Raw genomic sequence first — 20287 nt, 5'->3', positions numbered from 1 at the left:
GATGGTCAGGTTTTGCATGATCTCTTTTCAGAAAAGGCAAGCAACCTGCCATTCCAGAATCTTTAAACAAAACCTTTTCAGGGTCACAGCAAGACACACACGCAATGCTCTGAGGAACCAGATGAAATTCCGGGCTTTTATCTGATGCAAAAGTTTATCCCTATCCAAAATGAAATTATACAAATTCATACATATGGTAAAGATCCTAGCTGTCTCTTAAACGAGACAAATTTTCAGCAAAAAGGCCCCAAAAACAAACTGGTCCTAGTCCTCTGACGTAAAAATATTTATGGGAAAAATCAGTTTTTGTAAGAAAGAAAAATTAAGAGTAAGTCCCTCTCCCAGGCCACAGGGTCTCCTTTGTCCAATCAGGTTGGAGTACGCCAGGGGAGAAGTCCACTTGCTCAGAAGTCACTATCTAATGAAGAAAACATGAATCCTTTCCCTGAAAGGACGCTCAGAAAGAAGAGGCGAGGGGTGTGCAACGTCAAACCAATCCAATCTAACTCTACCCGACTCAGGGCCTCTTTGATGCAATCCCAAAGTTAGCAATGTGGCTTCAGACTGCAGAGCGCTGCCTGTCTCTCTCGGACACTCAGTCACGGTCCACGGGCGTTTTGTAGCTGGCCAATGTCTGTTACCATTAACTCTCTTCATGATTGCACCACTTAGACCCTTTGCCCTTACTGGGGGGATAAAATGAAGAAGAAAAACAAAAGGAAAAAAGTGACAAGAGAAAGAAAATGCTATTGGCAGATCCCGACACACTTTCTGGGAGACAGTAGATGAAATCACGGCACAGTAAACACGTGCTGCCCAAAATCAGCCTTGTTGGAGAGGAATCCCAACTGCCACCCCCGAGACACAGGGTCCGGTCCACTTATCTACAGTCTTGAGATGCTCACCCACAAAAACGGTTTCAAGACTCTTGGACACAAAGGGCTATAAGAAAAAGCCTGAGATGATCGTTCTGTGGTTGGCTGCAGAGTGACAGAGTAAGTGGTGGGTAGTGTCGTGTCCAGAGGTGGAGAATCCGTGGTCAGCAGGGAGGAGAGGGAAGGCCAGTCCACTGGCCGGCGCTCAGTAGTCATCCAAAGTCTCGATCTCGCCCATATTGAGTCGCTCCGAGGAGGCGTTGACTGAAAAGCCTGCGGAGAAAGTTGGCAGTGAGCGAGCACAGCCACACAACTACGGGTGTCCACGGCCAGCGTGACAGCCCCCGCACTCGCCTGGAACGTCCTCTCCCTTCTGAGCACACCACAGGACAGTCAAGGGAAGGAGAAGATAAAAAGGGTAAAGGTCAGAGCAGTGATTTTGTTTTCTGCCCTTTCAATGAGAGATTCTTTGTTTCCTAGAGTTCTAATATAATTTAACTAAAGAGAGAGAAAAAAAGAACAAAAACGAACATCACTGCTTTGACAGAATGGCAAACCGCTGCTTTTGAGAATGCCGGGGGAACCTGGGGTGTGAGTGTGCTCAGGCCCAGAGGTGGGGGCAGGTGGGGAGGGAATTCATTCAGGAGATGGACCTTAAAAGAAATGAGGGCGTGTGAAGTAACACTTCAGCCCACTCACTCCTGGGAACACCCCCAACCACTTTTAATTCAAAAACTCTTATCACAATTCTGGCCGAGAACTTGTGCTCCTCAGAGGCAGGAGGCTTCAGGGAGACCCCAAGGGCCCTCAGACACTTTCTATCACACTGTAGACAGCACAAAAAGATCCCAGCACTATTCAGCTCAGAGTAGTCTAAGCAGACCTGCAAAGGAAAGGGCTTAAGTTAGCAACACCGCCTGACCCAAATGGAAGCTGCCTTGGACAGCAGCCCGGCACTGAAGGCGACAAGCAGCACTCACAGGAACCGCTGACGTCCGAGAGCCGAGTGCCACCAGCCACATGTGCGTAAGCTTCCCGTGAACTCCACCATCAGGGGCTGATAAAAGGAATTATCCACTGGCCTCCCTGGAAGGAGAGACTCCCAACAGCTTTCAGTTCACCCCCTGAATGAAACCCCAACCGTTCCAGCTGCCACTTGAAGATCCAACAGTAAACAAGCACTGCCCTCCGCTCTGAAAGCAGTTCTGTTAACGCCGAAGCCTCTGCCCCTCCCTGTTGTTCCTAATGTTCAAATTTTCAAACAAATACATATTTTAAATGTACCAATAATAGCCCTGGACGGTTGGCTCAGCGGTAGAGCGTCGGCCTGGCATGCAGGGGACCCGGGTTCGATTCCCGGCCAGGGCATACAGGAGAAGCGCCCATTTGCTTCTCCACCCCCCAACCCCCCCTTCCTCTCTGTCTCTCTCTTCCCCTCCCGCAGCCAAGGCTCCACTGGAGCAAAGTTGGCCCGGGCGCTGGGGATGGCTCCTTGGCCTCTGCCCCAGGCGCTAGAGTGGCTCTGGTTGCAGCAAAGCAACGCCCCGGAGGGGCAGAGCATCGCCCCCTGGTGGGCAGAGCTTCGCCCCTGGTGGGCGTGCCGGGTGGATCCCGGTCGGGCGCATGCGGGAGTCTGTCTGACTGTCTCTCCCCGTTTCCAGCTTCAGAAAAATACAAAAAAAATTTAAAAAATGTACCAATAATAAACAAAAATGCTTTACAATAAAAATAGCTTAATTATATTATAGTCTTGATTCAAAAATATGATTTGAAAACATAAACATGCCTATTTATGTATCAGCCAAGAAAGCTGTGGTACTAGCTACTTACAAGGCCTAACACTGGGAGAGGCTAGGACTCCAAACCCCAACCTAACTTCTACCCATCTTTTGTGTTCCCATAACCCACAAGGCCTTTTCCCCTAAAAATAATGAAAGGCTTAGTGTTCATATTTTAAAATATCGGTTCAATTAGGTGAGTATAAAAACTTAAACACCAAATAGTCTATGAAATGAACTACTACTCTTTTGTTGTTGTTGATTTTCAGATAGCAGGGAGGAGGGTTCCCTTGGCATGTGCCGTGACCGTGACCGGGCAGGCCCAGCGGTTTGAACCGGCAGCCTCAGCGTTCCAGGTCAGTGCTTAACCTACTGCGCCCCCACAGCCAGGCTATTGCTCTGTTCTAAAACAGGTTTTTTGTGTGTTTTTTTAACTTCACATATATCTCAAGAACAGATAAAATGTGATGAAAACAATAATGAACTACTTCAATAAAAATTAAAATGTAATGACACAAACGAACTTCTCTTTCACCGTGAGAAGACAAGCAGGGAGAAGCCTGGCTCCGCAGACCAGTCGGACAGCTTCTTCACAGGCTCACCCAGCGCTCTGACACCTGGACTTCCTCAGAAGCTCGCGCCACTCCCCAGGGCTCACTGTTTCAGCAAAGCCAACGATATCCTTTCTGCCGCCCACACCTAGCCAGGCTCCTTGTCCAGCCAATTCTGGCCCCTAAATTCTTCACATCTGCCAACTCCCCTCCATCTCCAATGCCAACTCCCTATTCCAGGCCACCATTGTCTTTCAGCTGCTCCATAGTGCGGCCTCCTCACTGGGCCAGGATCCCAACCTGCCCCCTCTGTCCACATAGTTGCTCTATTACACACAGCATGGTGTTATAATAAGCTATTTTACAGGCATAAACGAAAGGCAATTTTAACTTTATCACTCCACTTGAAGGAACACAGGCAGGCCACCAGCTTCACCAATACTGTTCATTATTCCAGAAACACCATCCCCATCCTTCCCACCAGTCTATCAAAGGCCACTTCCGGTGTCACCTTTCTCATGAAGCTGCCTGCTATGAAGACACTGATCCTCAACGCGAGGCAAGAACAGCTGCTGGTAACACAGAAGAGTTGGAAAGAAACCAGGCCCGCTCTGAGCCCCGGTCCCAGTGCTGGACAGCTGTGGGACTGTGGCAAGTGTTCTCAGTCCTCGAGGCAGTGCTTTGCTTATTGGTAAACTGGAGCATCACCTCACAAGATATACACTGAGCTAGGGGAGATCAACAAATACTGCTTCTTTCCTCTGAACACCTGGACTGGATTTATGGTCAGTTTCCACACAAATCAGCATTTATATCTGTAAACAACGTTTACTATTCTGTTAGTATTATTTTCCAACTAAACTGAAAGGCCTTCTAGGAAAAGTCATATGAAATCTGAAGCAGATTTTGAAGTTGAAAACAGTGCACAATGAAGTCCCCACACGCATGAGGCACACAGCGCTCGCACTGAGGTGCCCAGTGACACTGACTACTTACGCGAACTGGTCAGAAAAATTAACTTGATACAAGAATTCTTTCCCTTTATGTAAGACGTTCCACCACGAGACTCGCACAGTAACCGCTACAACCTGCATCCCCCACTCCCAGCTGAGACTTCCGGCCTGTGCTCACCTAATAAGCTGGGGTCTGCTCGGACCATCTTCTGTTTTTTCTTCTTCTTGCCACTCTGTGCAGCCTCAAAATTGGGTTGCTGGTTGTTGCTCTGATTGGTCTGAAATACTGAATGGAGTGCACTGTGGTTCATCCCCCACACAGAGTCCTGTGAAACAAGATGGCACACTGGGTTATACAGCGGATGGAGGCGTGGCCCACCCTCAGACTATGGCTGACCTGCCTCACCCTTATTAACTGTAAGTTTCAAACAGAAAGCCTACCACAGGCTCCGGTAATAATGAACCCAGAGCAGCCCACTGAACCACCCTTCCCTTCATTTATTTTCAGACACCTCACTTAAATGCTACACCTTCACAAAGCCTGTCTCAGCAACTCCCAGTGTTAGCCTGCTAGGAAGACAGACAGCATAGCAGTCAAAACCTCTTAGTACACACGGAGTATGTACCGTCACTAGGAAATTCAACATTTAACAGACGAAATCACCGACAGACCTCTGCACTCTGAAAATTTGTAGCCTTCATCTACCCAAAGTGGAAGATTCCTTTGTTCTCTGGGCCCCAGGACAGACAGAACGGGCTTCATACCAGCTGGATCATGTTACCAAGCAAAGTTAATGTCATATACTTATTATCCCTATTGGCAATCCCAGGAGGGACCCGGTCCTGAAACATCCATACACTTTCTATCAACTGGTTAAACTAAACAATGGCCTATCACAGGGGTCTCAAACTCGCGGCCCCTGGGCCGCATGCGGCCCCCCGAACAATTTTGTGCGGCCCGCAGACTAATCCACGAAGTTCAAAATATTTTGGATAAAATTAAGTAAGCCTAGGGGCCTACTTGTATTTTTCATTTCTCTAGCATCCTAGCTAGATATTAGCTTAGTTAACAGCAGTTGTGATGCGAACTACAGTTTCTGGTCGTTTTGTGACACTGAGTAAACTGCATGTACGATTGTGCTTGTTGTACTGATTTTTTTTTTTTTCAACTGCAGTGAGAAAAGTGTTGCATAACAGTTGCCTTTTGTAGACCTAGTGCGGCCCGCCGAACGGCTATGATCTTGCTCTGCGGCCTACATGCTGAGTTGAGTTTGAGACACCTGGTCTATCAGGTGCTCACACTTACTTGTTACTCGTATTAGAACAACTTATTTAAAACTGGACTTAAGATTCAATGAGTTAGCCTGGTCTGTGGTGACAGTGGATAAAGCGTCAACCTGGAACACTGAGGTCGCTGGTTTGAAGTCCTGGGCTTGCCCGGTCAAGGAACATACGACAAGCAACCAATGAACTAAAGGGAAGCAGCTATGAGTTGATACTTCTTGCTCCCTATCCCTCCTGTCTCTATTAAATCAATAAATAAAAAATCTAAGACTCAGTGAACCAGCTGAAGGCCTAGCAGTGAGAAAGTGCACCCTGGTTCCTCACCTGCCCGTGTCAGCACAGGGTCAGCCACTCTGCCAGGGCAGAGAGCTGTTGACTGCTATATAATGTCTTCTCTTCTGATTGCTCAAATATCTTTCCTAGTGCTGTTTGTTTCACACCTTTCACTTGCCTTCAGTGGACCCCCGCTGGCCCATCGCCTAACTGCCCTGTGCCTCACTGTATCTTACAGATCCCAGAAGTGACCTGTACAACAAACATTATCTCTAGTAGAGGAATTATGTGATTAACAAAGATGAATACTCCTAAGCCTCTCCCTGAGCTGTGCCAATTTTTCTTTCCAAACACTTGTACAACCAATTGTCCTCATTCACTGATTCCACATTTGTGAATCAATTTGCTAGAGGTCCACCCTTATCCACGGTTTTGTTTTCCGCGGTTTCAGCAGTCAACCACAGTCCAAACATATGAAATGGAAAATCCCAGCAGTGAACAATTCATAAGTTTTAAACTGCATGCTGTCCTGAGTAGTGTGTTAAACCTTACCATCCAACTCAACCCCGCCCTAGACACAGATCATCTCTGTCCCCAGAGCCATGCTGTGTACATACTACCCGCCTGACAGTCACTTAGTAACTAGTGCTGTCATCCGAGAGACAGAGACAGCATCTTCATGTAACTTTTACTAGAGTATACTGCTATAATTGCTCTATTTCACTTGTTATTAATCTCTCACTGTGCTAGGTATGGAGGTATAGGAGAAAAATGGTATATATGGGGTTCAGTACTATGCAGTTTTAGGCATCCCCTTGGGGGTCTTACTATGAACATAGCCCCCGTGGATAAGGGGGGACTATTGCACTCAGTGCAATTTGTCTGTAATCCCCAAACCAAGAGGAGCAGAGCTTCTGCCGTCACTCTGAGCACACACACACACTGAGCCACTGAGCGGTGAAGAATCCGACTCATCCAAGGCGCACACTCCCAGGCAAGGCAGGTCAGAGCAACACCCTGCCCTCTCGTCTCAGCTCTCACAGTGTAGACAAGCACCTTTTCCAGCCTATTTACTGACATGTTTTTCACACTTTTGTCCTTTCTGTTGCTGGTTTTGTTGTTTAAACAGCCCCCAATGGTAAATGCTGTCTAGTATTTTTTCAACACAAGGAGCTGTGCTGTGCCTTGTGCACAAAGCGTGTGTGTTGAGCTGAGCCTCACTCAGGCCTGAGTTAGGTGCTGCTGGCTGGGAGCTCAGTCATCAACAATACAGGGCTGGGCAACAGTGGGGGACAGCTGTACAAATAAATAATGCAAAAATAATCATGTAAGAATAAACTGCGTCGTGCATACTCACAACTGTAAACCTACTGCTGCACAACCCTCTATATTAAATAAAGCACCTTGAAAGAGAAACACATAAGGTTACACACTGATCAGCTGACAAAAATGTGTGGCCAGCGGTTCACAGAGAGCGAGCCCTCTATTTACCCTCTGCCACCTCAGTGGTGGCAGCAACTCTGCAGAGCCCACTCCCAGGAGTACCGAGACTGACTGTACCTTCAACCTCCCCACGGAAACGGGGAACTGCTGGGGCCGCGGAAAGTGGAACCTGAGCGTCGGAGAATTCCCCTTTGTAGGCTTCAACTGTTCAAAACCAGTGTTCTGGGCCTGACTGAGATGTGTACCTGAACCAGGAGTAACAGGGTGGGTGGGGCACCTAATAGAGGCTGCACGGTTCTACGTGCTCTCTGAGAAGTTTGCCAAGGTCGCGGGAGACGTCATTTTTAAATAGCACATCTACCACATTTTACACAGCTTTGGTCATTTGATGTGCAAACCCGGGATCTCTGCTTTACTTTCCATCTCCCTGGCTGCTCAGTATTTTCGGGTGGGAAGGAACGCTCGGGCAAGGGGCCTGCGCTCACCGCCACCACGTACCTGCGGAGGCTGCTGCGGCGGCTGCTGCGGCTGCTGCTGCTGCCTCTGGTTGGCTTTCTGTTTGGCACGGCGCTCGAGGAACTGCTTGGCAAACTCCTTGGCCTCAGAAGTGTCTCCTAAATAGGCCCTTATATAATCATGGACCTCATAAGGAGATTCTACTTCTTTTAGGAAAGAGACGAACGTGGGAACTACAACATGAGCAGGGAGAAGACATAAAGAGTAATAGTAAAATACCATATACAAAAAAAAAATCAGTTCCAGTTTTTAATATAATGTCACACCCAACACTGACACTGAATGACAGAAACTTAAAAGGTATTGTCTTAAATATTCTTTTACCTACTTTAGAAATAAAAAAATGTATGCTATCATTGCAATGCCTCAAATTATCTGAAATAGACTAGAGTCAAACAAAGACATGCTTAGCTTCCCTGAATGCTGTTATCAATTGAAACAATTACTTGCCTAAGACTGAAGTTATTTGGGGGTCAATGCTTTTTCTTAAATTCAAACAATACTTAAGTGCTATGACATTTAGCAGGCACCATGACACATACTAATGATACAGCCATACCCGCCTTTCAGGTCACTGACACATCACACACACATTTAGAAGGAAATCAAGCAGAGTGGTAGGACAGTGTATCAGTTTGACAGGCATGGGTTTAAAATCTGACTCTGGAATTTGCTGGCTGTGTGACCTTGATAAGTTACTTAGCCATCCTGAGCCTCCATTACCTAATTTATAAAATGGGCGTTTAAAACATCATCTACATTGTAAACGTAGTTTATAAATTGCAAAAACTAAGTAACTGGGATACACATACCTTAGCCCCTGGAAAGTGCCTAGCACATGGTAGGTGCTTAATGGATGGTAGCCATTGTTATTATTTACTATTGTTTTCTCTGGCTTTTTTAGAACACTAGATATTATTACAATGTTGCAAAGAGCCCTTCAATGCCTTCAATGTTCTGTTTTCTGAAGATCCTTGGTTTTAGATAAGACATCAGAGCTATTAGCTATGGCAGGGGTCCCCAAACTATGGCCCGCGGGCCACATGCGGCCCCCTGAGGCCATTTATCCGGCCCCCACCGCACTTCCGGAAGGGGCACCTCTTTCATTGGTGGTCAGTGAGAGGAGCACATTGACCATCTCATTAGCCAAAAGCAGGCCCGTAGTTCCCATTGAAATACTGGTCAGTTTGTTGATTTAAATTTACTTGTTCTTTATTTTAAATATTGTATTTGTTCCCGTTTTGTTTTTTTAATTTAAAATAAGATATGTGCAGTGTGCATAGGGATTTGTTCATAGTTTTTTTTATAGTCCGGCCCTCCAACGGTCTGAGGGACAGTGAACTGGCCCCCTGTGTAAAAAGTTTGGGGACCCCTGAGCTATGGGAATAGGCTGTTAGCTATGGGAATTCCCCACACCAAGCCCACTGCCTCTGCTCAAACGTTTGGAGGTGAGGGAGGGACTCACTTCTACCTAAGGCAGACAAGTTCTCTTTATGAACAGCTAACAGGTTTTTCTTCAAACTGTGCTGAAACCTTTTCACTTCTACATACTGGTTCTAGTTTTATCCTACACAAAATTAAGTCTACTGACTGTCACATAATTCCCACTCTGCCCCAAAGGCAGGAACAGAAGAGATCACACATTACCTCAACCTTCTCTTGCCCAGGTTGACCTTTGTCCCCACCATGACAGTTACCTTCCTTTGGATTTGGCCTGGCTGGCAATGTTACTCATAAAATGCGCAGTATGGGCCTGATTAGGCGGTGGCGCAGTGAATAGAGCGTTGGACTGGGATGCCGAGGACCCAGGTTCGAGACCCCAAGGTCGCCAGTTTGAGCGTGGGCTCATCTGGTTTGAGCAAAAGCACACCAGCTTGGACCTGAGGTCTCTGGCTCGAGCAAGGGTCTGCTGAAGGCCCACGGTCAGGGCACATATGAGAGAGCAATCAATGAACAACTAAGGTGTCGCAACAAAAAATTGATGATTGATGCTTCTCATCTCTCTCCATTCCTGTCTGTCTGTCCCTATCTATCCCTCTCTCTGACTCTCTCTCTGTCTCTAAAAAAAACAAACAAACAACAAAACAATAAACCTGATGATTTAAAAACAAAATGCGCAGTATGGCACCATGACTGCCTCTGTTCTGTACCTCGTAAGACATCCTGAGATAGCACTTACTTTTTTGCAACCTCTGATGACCTATTTGAGCACCATATTATAGGACTTCTGTTACAAGTAATATTATATATAACATGAATAAAGAGCCAAGTTCTTATGGTAGGTGCAGGACTCGACCTCCATTAGATCACTCAAGTTTGCCAACTTCTTTGTGGGTCCTGCTCTGCCATCCCACATGCTAGGTTTCCCTTCCCGATTCTTACCATCCAAATTATTTGCCGTATTAAGGGCATGAAGCATCTGTTCACACCACTGAGTAAATCCATCTTGGGCTTTATTTACTCCCTGAAAGAGCTTCAGCAACTTTTCTTCTTCTTCTACTTTCTTATTCTGCCGGTTAGACACACCTACAGATTTACTAAAGCAAAACAACAGGACGACATTATATTCCCAGAAACTATTACTATACAATTACACTACAACACCATACATACTGTCTTGACAAGTGGATTCCTATCCAATAATAATTCAATGCTTGGCTGCAAAAATTCAAATCTAGCCTTAGCCAATACATTCTAGTTTGTGAATATAGGGCTTTCTTTCAGAGAAATACTTAAATTCTTCCTATGTATGCTTTGTTAAGTTTTTAATTTTGCTAAGCCTCGGTTTTCTCATCTGTAAAATGCTACTAATACTTCTTTGGGTTATCGTAAGGAATAGCGAGACACTGCACATAAAGGCTAAAACACAGTGCTCTACAACGGGCAGATATGATACTTAGCATCTCATTCATAGCATATTAGGCCCTCACCTGAGAAGAAACAATCTGACAACACTACCATTTATTAAGTAGCTGCTATGTGCCAGGCATCTAACTACTTCACGTGTACTCATTTAATTTTACAACTACACCCACAAGTTGCCCTTATCTTCATTTTACAGACAAGGCAACTCAGGCTCAACCAGGTTCCCTTCTGCCCAAGGTCACATAGCTAATAAGTGGTAGTGCTGAAATTTCAGTTCGTGTATTTAACACTGAAACCCACGCTCATTCAACAACAAAGATGAAAGTGAAAGGTAACTAACACCATAAAAATAAACAGGTTTAAGGCTATTGCAAAGATGTTTATAACACTCAGTATAAGTAACTTGAAATTACAAATTTAGAGAAAAATGCTAGAAATTGCCTTGGAGAACTGTTCAACAACATACACTATTTCTAACATTTATTAAGTGGCTACCACGTGACAATGGACTAAGTGCCCAGCAGCAGGAGGAGCCCCGAATGATATTACAGATGTTTCCAGGGGGAAGAAACCAATCCCCAAACCAGGGCCTCATGTGCCTGGGCACAGATGGAAATACACAGAAATTAAACACCTTCCTTTCCCTGCCCACCCAATCCCCACCCAGGAGCAGAGGTCTGGTCACCCTGAGCCCTACCTGAGACTGGCGTTGTTTTTATTTTTATTCGTGGAGTTCCTAGGTCCCACCTCTTTCACTGCATCATCCCAGAATCCCATGTTGGAGTTTTTAGTGTCAGCATTACTCCAGATACTACTGACCAGGTCAGACGCCCACTGGTTCGAGGGGCCAGTGTTTATAGAGCCCCAGACAGAATTCCCAATGCTGTTGTGCAGGTTGGAATGCTGTTAAAGAAAAAGGGACAAATGATTACAGTTAACAATATTAAAAAGACAAAGAGAGAATCTACAAAAGGTAAACTTATAATGGCAACAGCCATCTGCAGAAGGACTGCTTAGGAAAACAGACCCACCGTACTATTCCGGGCTCGGTTTGGCTGCTGGTGCTGCTGCTGCTGCTGCTGCTGCTGTTTCTGCATCTGCCTGGCTTCTTCCTGCTGGATCTCCAGGAGCGACTTGGCGGTTCCTGCAGGTTTGCTAACGTTCCCCCAGCCTGAGAGTTTCTGCTGCTGCTGCTGCTGCTGCTGCTGGAGGGCCTTCATCAAGTCCCTCTGCTGGCGCCTCTGCTGTTGCAGGGAAAGCGGAGCTAGCTCAGGATTCCAGGTGAGAACCACAGTTACAACGTCTACTACACTAAATGGAAGGTACATATACAGTAGCTTTACCAAAGTAAGTGCCCGACATAGCGCCTGTGCTGCGAATAAAGATAACCTGCCGAAGCTACTAAGGGGAAAGAAAAGGACCAAATGCAGAATTACTTCGTAAAAATTAAGAAGGGCTTCTGGTCAAGCATAGAAATGAAATACATGTTTACTTCCTAAAGCCCTAACACAATAACAGGAAAAAAACTATTTTAAAGCACAAACCTATAAGGACAAATAAATCAATAAAACGTAAAAAGCTGGACAACAGACAGACACAATAGCCCGTGTGAGACCCAGTGAGCTGAAACCGAAGTAAAGAGAGCTCAGACACGAGCCCACTCCCTGCCTGGGTTGCAGGTGGTATCTCAGATAGAGGGATGAAGAGCAGTGATGGAACCCGGACTGCCCACCACGCCCAACACAACGGGCAGCTTTCTCCCCTCTCCCCTCTCCCCAGGAAAAGCTGGAAGTTTCCTCTTTGGAGAGGCTTAGCCAGACTGAGTGATTACTCCATGGGGAAGGAGACCCAACAAAAGAGTACACCTACAGATACCAACAGATGGGGGCCCAGCTAGACCATCAAAGCGAAGCCCACCACGGTACTGTACATACAAGAACCTCTAAGCAGCTTTCTAGTGCTTATTCCTCCTAAATACGAACAAATAGCCCAAGTCCAATTTGACATAAGCTTCTAAAATGAAAGCCAAAAACCAAATAAAATAAAAAATTCAGTGGAAACAGAAACAAGACAGGAAAATAGGAGCTCACTTTTAAAAAAATTGTCATCAGTACGCGATACTCTTAGAAAGGTAAGATGGTGCATTCCATGAAACAAAATGCCAGGTGGATCCCGGTCAGGCACATGCGGGAGTCTGTCTGACTGCCTCCCCGTTTCCAACTTCAGAAAAATACAAAAAATAAAAAATAAAATAAATGATTCAGGTTAAGTTCAGTCTTTTTCTTTTTGAAGAAGGTGGGAAATAAGGTAATTTTAAAGATGAAGACACATTTTAACCTGTGTGATGAGTACACTATGTGGGGCTATGTACAGACAACTCCCATTTCTCTCTGTGCACCCACGGCCTTCCATGAATGACACCACTCTGATCCAAAAATGACAACTTGAATTCTGTGAGACCAACGGACTGCTCTGCCTCAATCATATCCACACGCAGCACTCTTCGAGACTCTGTGACCCTCCACTACTTCTTCAGAGCCCCCCAGGCAGCACTTGCTAACACCAGACAATCACTACCACCGACAATCTGCACTGCCCATCTCCCCTCAGTGAGAGGGCACACTTTATAAAAGCAGAGAATTTTGTCTGTTTTAGACTCAGCTATATTCCCAGCTATAACTATAACTGAGAAGACACTCAGCGAATATGGGAGGGATGGAAAGATGGATGAGTATGGCTCCTAATGGCATACTGAACCGAACCATTAATCTTTATCAAAAACTATATTACCTGACCAGGTGGTGGCACAGTAGATAGAATGTCGGCCTGGGACGCAGAGAACCCAGGTTCAAAACCCCAAGATCACCAGCATCAGTTTAGTGTTGCTGGCTTGAACCCAAGGTCACTGGCTTGAGCAAGGGGTCACTCGCTCTACTGTAGCCTCCTGGTCAGGGCACATATGAGAAAGCAATCAATGAACAACTAAGGTGCCGCAATGAAGAATTGATGCTTCTCATCTCTCTCCCTTCCTGCCTCTCCCTCTGTCCCTCCCTCTTAAAAAACAACAACAAAATAAACCACAACTGTATTCTCCTCCTCCATATCTTTTCACTCTTTTGTACCCTTCATATTCTAAAGACATCAACTTACAACTAGTGCAGGATATAGACTTATAAGCAGAGATTTAATTTCTTATATTGGCATATTTTAGTTTTCTAGACCAGGCAGGAAACCTAATCCTTTAGAAGAAAATGTATTCAGCGTTCTAAAAATCAAATTTACAAAAGGATAGCCACATAAAACTCAGCCACAATTCTAAAACACCCATGGGCTAGTCTCTCAAGAGATAATGTTAAAATGTTTATGATAACTGGATACTTATGTTATCTAACCTTAATGTTACTCCTGTTAGATCCTTCTCATTTGCTAGAATGACCAAATTATAAGGGAAAGAGTTTAATAATGAACATGCAATTCAGACACATGGTAACCTGACCGTAGTAACTTGACACTAACTGCACACGAGCTATTCTGGGATGCTGCTGGACCGGAACACGTTAAACTTTTGAACTTTACCTCTTCCCGAAGCTGCCGTTCTCGCTCCTCTTCCAGTTTTTGGATTTCAGCCAATGACAACGTTGCCTGGGACTGACATGCTGTTGTATTGGACTGCTGGCCCCACGTTGAAGAAGAGGGAAGCTAACAGAGAGGGAAGGCAGAAGAGTGCATGAGGAAGTGTGGGCGCAATCAAAGAGGCCACACTGTACCGTGTACAAGCAGAACACTCAGGTTTCCTCCTGTCTTCGCTCTCCATATATGCTCCCAGTCAGCTGACTTCTTTACTGCAATTTTCTGCCACTACTCCAAACCTAAGCTTATTTTAAAACAACTGGAAATACATACAATATTTTTATTTGCTCTTCCATTTGGGAATTGCCTATTTGTTATATCTGGCACTGACATACAGCAATACGCAGACATACAGGGGAACAAGTAAAAAAACCACTAAATTTTTAATCCAAGAAGGCAATAAAGGAAATGATATGTGACTTTCTAGTGAAGGGGTAAGGACAAAGGTTTCTAAAGGGAAAGCTGAGGTGGACAGCTAATGGGAGATGCCAGGTATAATTCTCAGTCTTTCATGAAAGAGTATTAACCAAACTATAGCTTCTAGTCATGAGCACTACGCTGCTTTTAATCAATAATTCTATTTTCCTATCCCTTAAAATTATGGACTAAAATAGAGTGCAAATATCTGGGTTCTGAATACTGTAGTGTTCTTAAAAGCCTGTGTGCTCAAGAGAATCCCTTACTCTGCCAAGCCAGAAAACGATGCATTCTAATTTTGAGAGATATTATAGATCTTAAAAACAAATAAAAACAAATTTAAACAGACTTAAAATAATACATGAACATGAACCAAAACAAAACAAAATGTTCCAATGGCCCCCCAAACAATGGCTCCATAGCAGAAATCTCTAACATTAGAACTGATAGGGTAAAGTGTCATCAACAGTTCCAACTGATATTATCAAGCAGCTCTCCAAATGTGTACCCTCAATACTACTGATCATAACAAATCACCCATGAACAGTGTTTGACCAATCTAACTGATAAGAGGGGTGTTTCTCTCAAAGTGCACCTGTGCTGGAGTGGAGGAGGGGTGCAAAGGGAGACTAAGACAAAGATGGGGGACTAGGTCCACAAAGCTGAGCACAAACAAATGCTTTCACTGGAAATGACCCATTGAAAGGTGCTATCAAGATCAAATAAGGCAGCATCACGTGGGAAGACATGTAAAAATGCAGATGCCCTGGCCCTACACTTGATGAATAAGAAGAGCCAAAGATGAGGCCATAGTTTTTAGATACTTTTGTAATTCTGATGCGACAAACAGCTGGTAACCACTGATGTCTAAAATCCCAGCGGATGTGTCACCCCACAGCACCCAGGAACCAATCTCCCCCCCCTCCTTGCCCAGTCCTGGTCCACGGAACCTAGGCCAACACCAGGAAGAGGCGCAGCCTCCTGAAATGGCCCATCCCCCCAAGGCACCCCTGAGATCCTTCCCACTGCTGTTCCAAAACACACTGCACAGTTCTTTCGCTCCCGATTCCCAGGTCTGCTCTCCGCAGTAAAGCACAAAATCCAAGTCTTCACAGGGCAGACAAATGCCTGCAGAGGGCTGTCCTTTTCCTTCAATCTTATCTGCGAGTAGGAAATGCCATCCCAACACTCCATCAACGCTGCCTCGGGACATGTTCCAGCTCAACCAACAGTGCACCCAAAATTGCAGTTCATCAGTCATGCTTTTCAGAACAATTCTCTCCCAAACCAGCAGCAAATAGAGGATTTGGCACACTTTGTGACCCCCTCTCGAATGTCTAACTTCCTTCCATTGTGTTTTGTGTGAATGTGTGTGTGTATATATATTTATTTGTTTTTACTTTTTTCCTACCCTGGCTGGATAGCTCATTTGGTTAGAGCATTGTCCCAAAGCGCAGAGGCTGCTGGTTCGATCCTCAGTCAGGGCACATACAGGAACAGACTGATGTTACTGTCCCTGTCTCTCTCTCTTAAATCAATAAACTTTTCTTAAATTTATATTTTTCTGCCCTGACATTACTATTTTATTTTCAACACTATTTTTTATTTAAAAAAGACTGTTTCACATTCAGTATAATATAGCACAAGGAGCTCTCCAGCAAAACTGGTGAAAAATTTTTTAAGATTTAGAGATTCTAGCCTGACCAGGCAGTGGCTCAGTGGATAAAGCATCAGACTGGGACACGGAGGACCCAGGTTCGAAACCCCAAGGTCGCCAGCTTGAGCGTGGGCTCATCTGGTTTGAGCAAGGCTCACCAGCTTGAGCCCAAGGTCGCCGGCTTGAGCAAGGGGTCACTTGGTCTTGACGGTCCCCCCCATCAAGGCACATATGAGAAAGCAATCAATGAACAACTAAGGTGCCGCAATGAAGACTTGATGCTTCTCATCTCTCTTCCTTCCTGTCTGTCTGTCCCTGTCTGTCCCTCTCTCTGTCTCCAAAGAAAAAAATTAAAGATTCTAGAAATCCTTCCAAGGGAATTCAGCAAACAAAACATTTCTTTAAGAACATCTGCTTCAGCTTGGTGAGAACAGTCTGTGGTGCTCATACCAGACCACTCTCTCCCAGCCCAGCCAGCCGACAGAAACCAGCCCAGAGGAACGCACCAAGAACACAAGCCTCATTTGCCCCCAGCAGCCGGCGGCTGGGGGACGGCTTCTGGGATGAACTCATCAGCGTATCTCGTCCTGACTCCAGCTACTTGATGCAAAGGCTACATTCCAGGCAAATGCAGCTGAGAGCAGGGGCTCTCCTCTTATCCCTACCCCTCTTCTAAGACTACAAGGGCCCTACCTGCCACTGCCCTAGCTCCAAAGGCCACCAGGAAAACAAGCCAAAAAGACCCGAGGCTACTGCCCCTCCCTCTCGGCTCACCCCCTACAGCACAACATGGTTCTCAGCCTCAGAGCTATGACACAGGAACTTCTGCTTGGGAGTGGAGGTGGGAGAAACAGACTTGACTATGGAGAGCTCCAGACTTCTTCCCAAAGGAACTGACTTCATCTGCAACAGTGTGGGAATGAGGAGTCTGATCCTAAGAGCACTTTCAAAAAACCAGGGGAGGCCGGGCAAAAGGCTGCTGGGGGATCGGCAGACAGACTCACTGGAGAAACAGGCTGAACTGTCAGCCACTCTGAGACCAGAACAAACCTTAAACACTGACCTCTAAAAGTAGCCCTTCAAAGAAGCCAGAATTTAGATCGGTATGGATCAGGAGGAAGCAACTTACGCCCAGGGCACTTTTGAGAACAGCAGAGCAATCCACCTGGCAATTAGTGGAGCTGCACAGCTGCATGTGGAGAGAGACGATCAAAGAGAGACTGCCCAAACCCTCGAGAGCCCAGAGAGTGTGTGGGCACACCCAGTACTGCACCCCAGAAGGGTAGCAGCACAGGCTTCACAGTTGGGGAGAGTAGGAAAGTGGGACTTCACTGATCAGCCAGTCATAAAACAAACAATACCTACGGCCACTTGTCTCTCACCACACTCACTACAATTTCCTGTAGACTTGTCTTTATCCTGTGAATCCCCTGACAACAGGACGCTGAGCCTCTCGGTATTAACCACAGACTGTGCCACAAACCTGCTCGTCCCCTCCCAAGCCCCCAGCACTGTCCGCAGCTCCCTGCTTTCCAAGTCCTGGAGGCTCACCCTGACAGCCACCGCAGCTTCCGCGCTGGCCCGCAGACCCAGAGGCGCCGAGTCCTGCTGCCTGCGCTCAGTCCAGCTCTGTCCTGCGGGTCCTTCCCGTTCCTTCTTGCCGCCACCACTACCCTCTTTACTGGTCTCTGAGCCAGCGAAGCCTTCACTTTCTATTGCAGCAATGCTCTGAATACTCACAAACAACACGTTGCATATATCACTTCGATCCAACTTTTAACAACCGCCCCCCACAGAGCTGTTTCAAGCCCTGTAGGGCGGTTGCTGCGCCCTGCTCACAGAAGGCTGGCGGCTCAGAGAGCAGGTTCCTTCTCCCATTGACCTGTCTCAGCAGTGCGGGACTGCTAAAGCGGACACTCCAATGTCTACTGGGCTGCACTCAATTTATAAACCGGGAGACTGACCATACTGCCTGCATCCCTGCTCATGCCCTATCCTCTTCTATTTACTCCTCTCTTGTATAAAGACCTAGCATCAAGTCCAGGAGTGCAGCACATGCACTTTATTGATCTAAAACCACAGTGGTTCCGGCCAGCCAGAGCCCGGACTTCACCTTCATCTGTGCCAGCTGCTGCTGCTGCTGCTGCTGCTGCAGCCTCCGCAGGGCCTCCTGCTGCTGCTGCCGCTGGCGCATCAGCTCCTTGTGCCGCTGGAGCTCCAGCTCCTTTCGCTTCCGCTCCTCCTCCTCATGCCGGAGCCGCGCCGCCTCCTCCTCAAGCCGCAGCCGGCTCTCCTCCAGTCGGCGCTGGGCTTCCTCCTCTTCCCGGGCCCATTTGGCAGCCTCCTCTTCCTTCCCAGGAGGAAAAACAAAAGAGAACAAAATACAACTATGTTTTCTCAGAAATAAATCTGAGTCACTTCTTTTTTTTTTCTTTTGTGACAGAGACAGAGAGAGGGACAGATAGGGACAGACAGGCAGAAAGGGAGAGAGATGAGAAGCATCAATTCTTCACTGCAGCTCCTTAGTTGTTGATTGATTGCTTTCTCATATGTGCCTTGACCAGGGGGGCTCCAGCAGACCAAATGACTCCCTGCTCAAGCCAGCAACCTTGGGCTCAAGCTAGTGAGCCTTGCTCAAACCAGATGAGCCCACGCTCAAGCTGGCAACCTCGGGGTTTCGAACCTGGGTCCTCCGCGTCCCAGTCTGATGCTCTATCCCAGGGGTCCCCAAACTTTTTACACAGGGGGCCAAGTTCACTGTCCCTCAGACCGTTGGAGGGCCGGACTATAAAAAAAAACTGTGAACAAATCCCTATGCACACTGCACATATCTTATTTTAAAATAAAAAAACAAAACAGGAACAAATACAATATTTAAAATAAAGAACATGTAAATTTAAATCAACAAACTGACCAGTATTTCAATGGGAACTATGGGCCTGCTTTTGGCTAATGAGATGGTCAATGCCCGGTTCCATATTTGTCACTGCTAGCTGTAACAAGTGATATGACGTGCTTCAGGAGCCGTGATGCATGCATCCCGCATCACCGGAAGTAGTACTGTACGTAAGCACTGCTGCACTTTGCGGCGCTGCTGCCGCCACATACAATACTCCAGGAGCACAGGATGCAGATGTTGAACACCAATGAAAGAGGTGCCCCTTCCGGAAGTGTGGTGGGGGCTGGATAAATGGCCTCAGGGGGCCACATGTGGCCCGCGGGCCGTAGTTTGGAGACCCCTGCTCTATCCACTGCATTACCACTTGGTCAGGCTCTGAGTCACTTTTTTTTTTTTTACAGAGACAGAGAGAGAGAGAGAGAGAGAGAGAGAGAGAGAGAGAGTCAGACAGAGGGATAGATAGGGACAGACAGACAGGAACGGAGAGAGATGAGAAGCATCAATTATCAGTTTTTCGTTGCGACACCTTAGTTGTTCATTGATTGCTTTCTCATATGTGCCTTGATCATGGGATTATAGCAGACCGAGTAACCCCTTGCTCAAGCCAGCGACCTTGGGCTCAAGCTGGTGAGCTTTGCTCAAACCAGATGAGCCTGCACTCAAGCTGGTGACCTCGGGGTCTTGAATCTGTGTCCTCCGCATCCCAGCTCGACGCTCTATCCACTGCGCCACCACCTGGTCAGGTGGCTCTGAGTCACTTCTAAAGTGATGACAGAAAGGCAAAAACTTTATGATGATAAAAGGTAGAGTTAAGTTTTCTTTTAAAATATATTTGCAGTAGCCACAAAGGCTCAGCACTCATAGAGGATAAAACTTTCATTGACATGCTAATTTATACAGAAAAGGAATGTCCCCTAGAACAAGAGATCAGCGCCAGCTGCAGGGACATCTCCCAGAAACTGCTGTGACACGGAGGCAAAGAGCCACTGGGGCCCTGCAGGGATGTGATCACCGGGAAAGCCTCAGCCAAGGCTGGCACCCAAGCGCATGACACGATCACTCCAGTCAGCCCCTGGTTCTGACCCCTGTGGCCCACAGGCCCAAAGCGCTCTCAGAAGAACTCTCCTCAGCCCTCCCTCGTCCCCG

At 46.6% G+C, this 20287-nt stretch overlaps 1 protein-coding gene across 4 annotated transcripts in view; it reads right to left on the bottom strand.

Annotated features, from left to right (window-relative positions):
- Nucleotides 1–108: 108 nt before the first annotated feature.
- The window catches only part of GIGYF2 (GRB10 interacting GYF protein 2), a 136980-nt gene continuing 116801 nt past the window's right edge, over nt 109–20287 (bottom strand). For 2 of the 4 annotated variants that reach the window (XM_066346327.1, XM_066346329.1), the window contains exons 22-29: nt 18356–18592; nt 14115–14237; nt 11570–11782; nt 11236–11441; nt 10056–10210; nt 7656–7846; nt 4336–4483; nt 109–1148 (exon numbers count right to left, since the gene is read on the bottom strand). In XM_066346327.1, coding sequence (XP_066202424.1) covers nt 1081–1148; nt 4336–4483; nt 7656–7846; nt 10056–10210; nt 11236–11441; nt 11570–11782; nt 14115–14237; nt 18356–18592 — 1341 coding nt within the window. In that variant the 3' untranslated portion in view covers nt 109–1080. The remainder of the gene's footprint in view (nt 1149–4335; nt 4484–7655; nt 7847–10055; nt 10211–11235; nt 11442–11569; nt 11783–14114; nt 14238–18355; nt 18593–20287) is intronic. The other 2 variants (XM_066346328.1, XM_066346330.1) reach the window with 2 other exon arrangements.

Source organism: Saccopteryx leptura, chromosome 7, assembly GCF_036850995.1.
Source record: "Saccopteryx leptura isolate mSacLep1 chromosome 7, mSacLep1_pri_phased_curated, whole genome shotgun sequence".
Taxonomy (NCBI): Eukaryota; Metazoa; Chordata; class Mammalia; order Chiroptera; family Emballonuridae; genus Saccopteryx; species Saccopteryx leptura.
The sequence above is the reverse complement of the archived record's forward strand: the minus strand, read 5'-3'. Positions and strand labels throughout refer to the sequence as shown.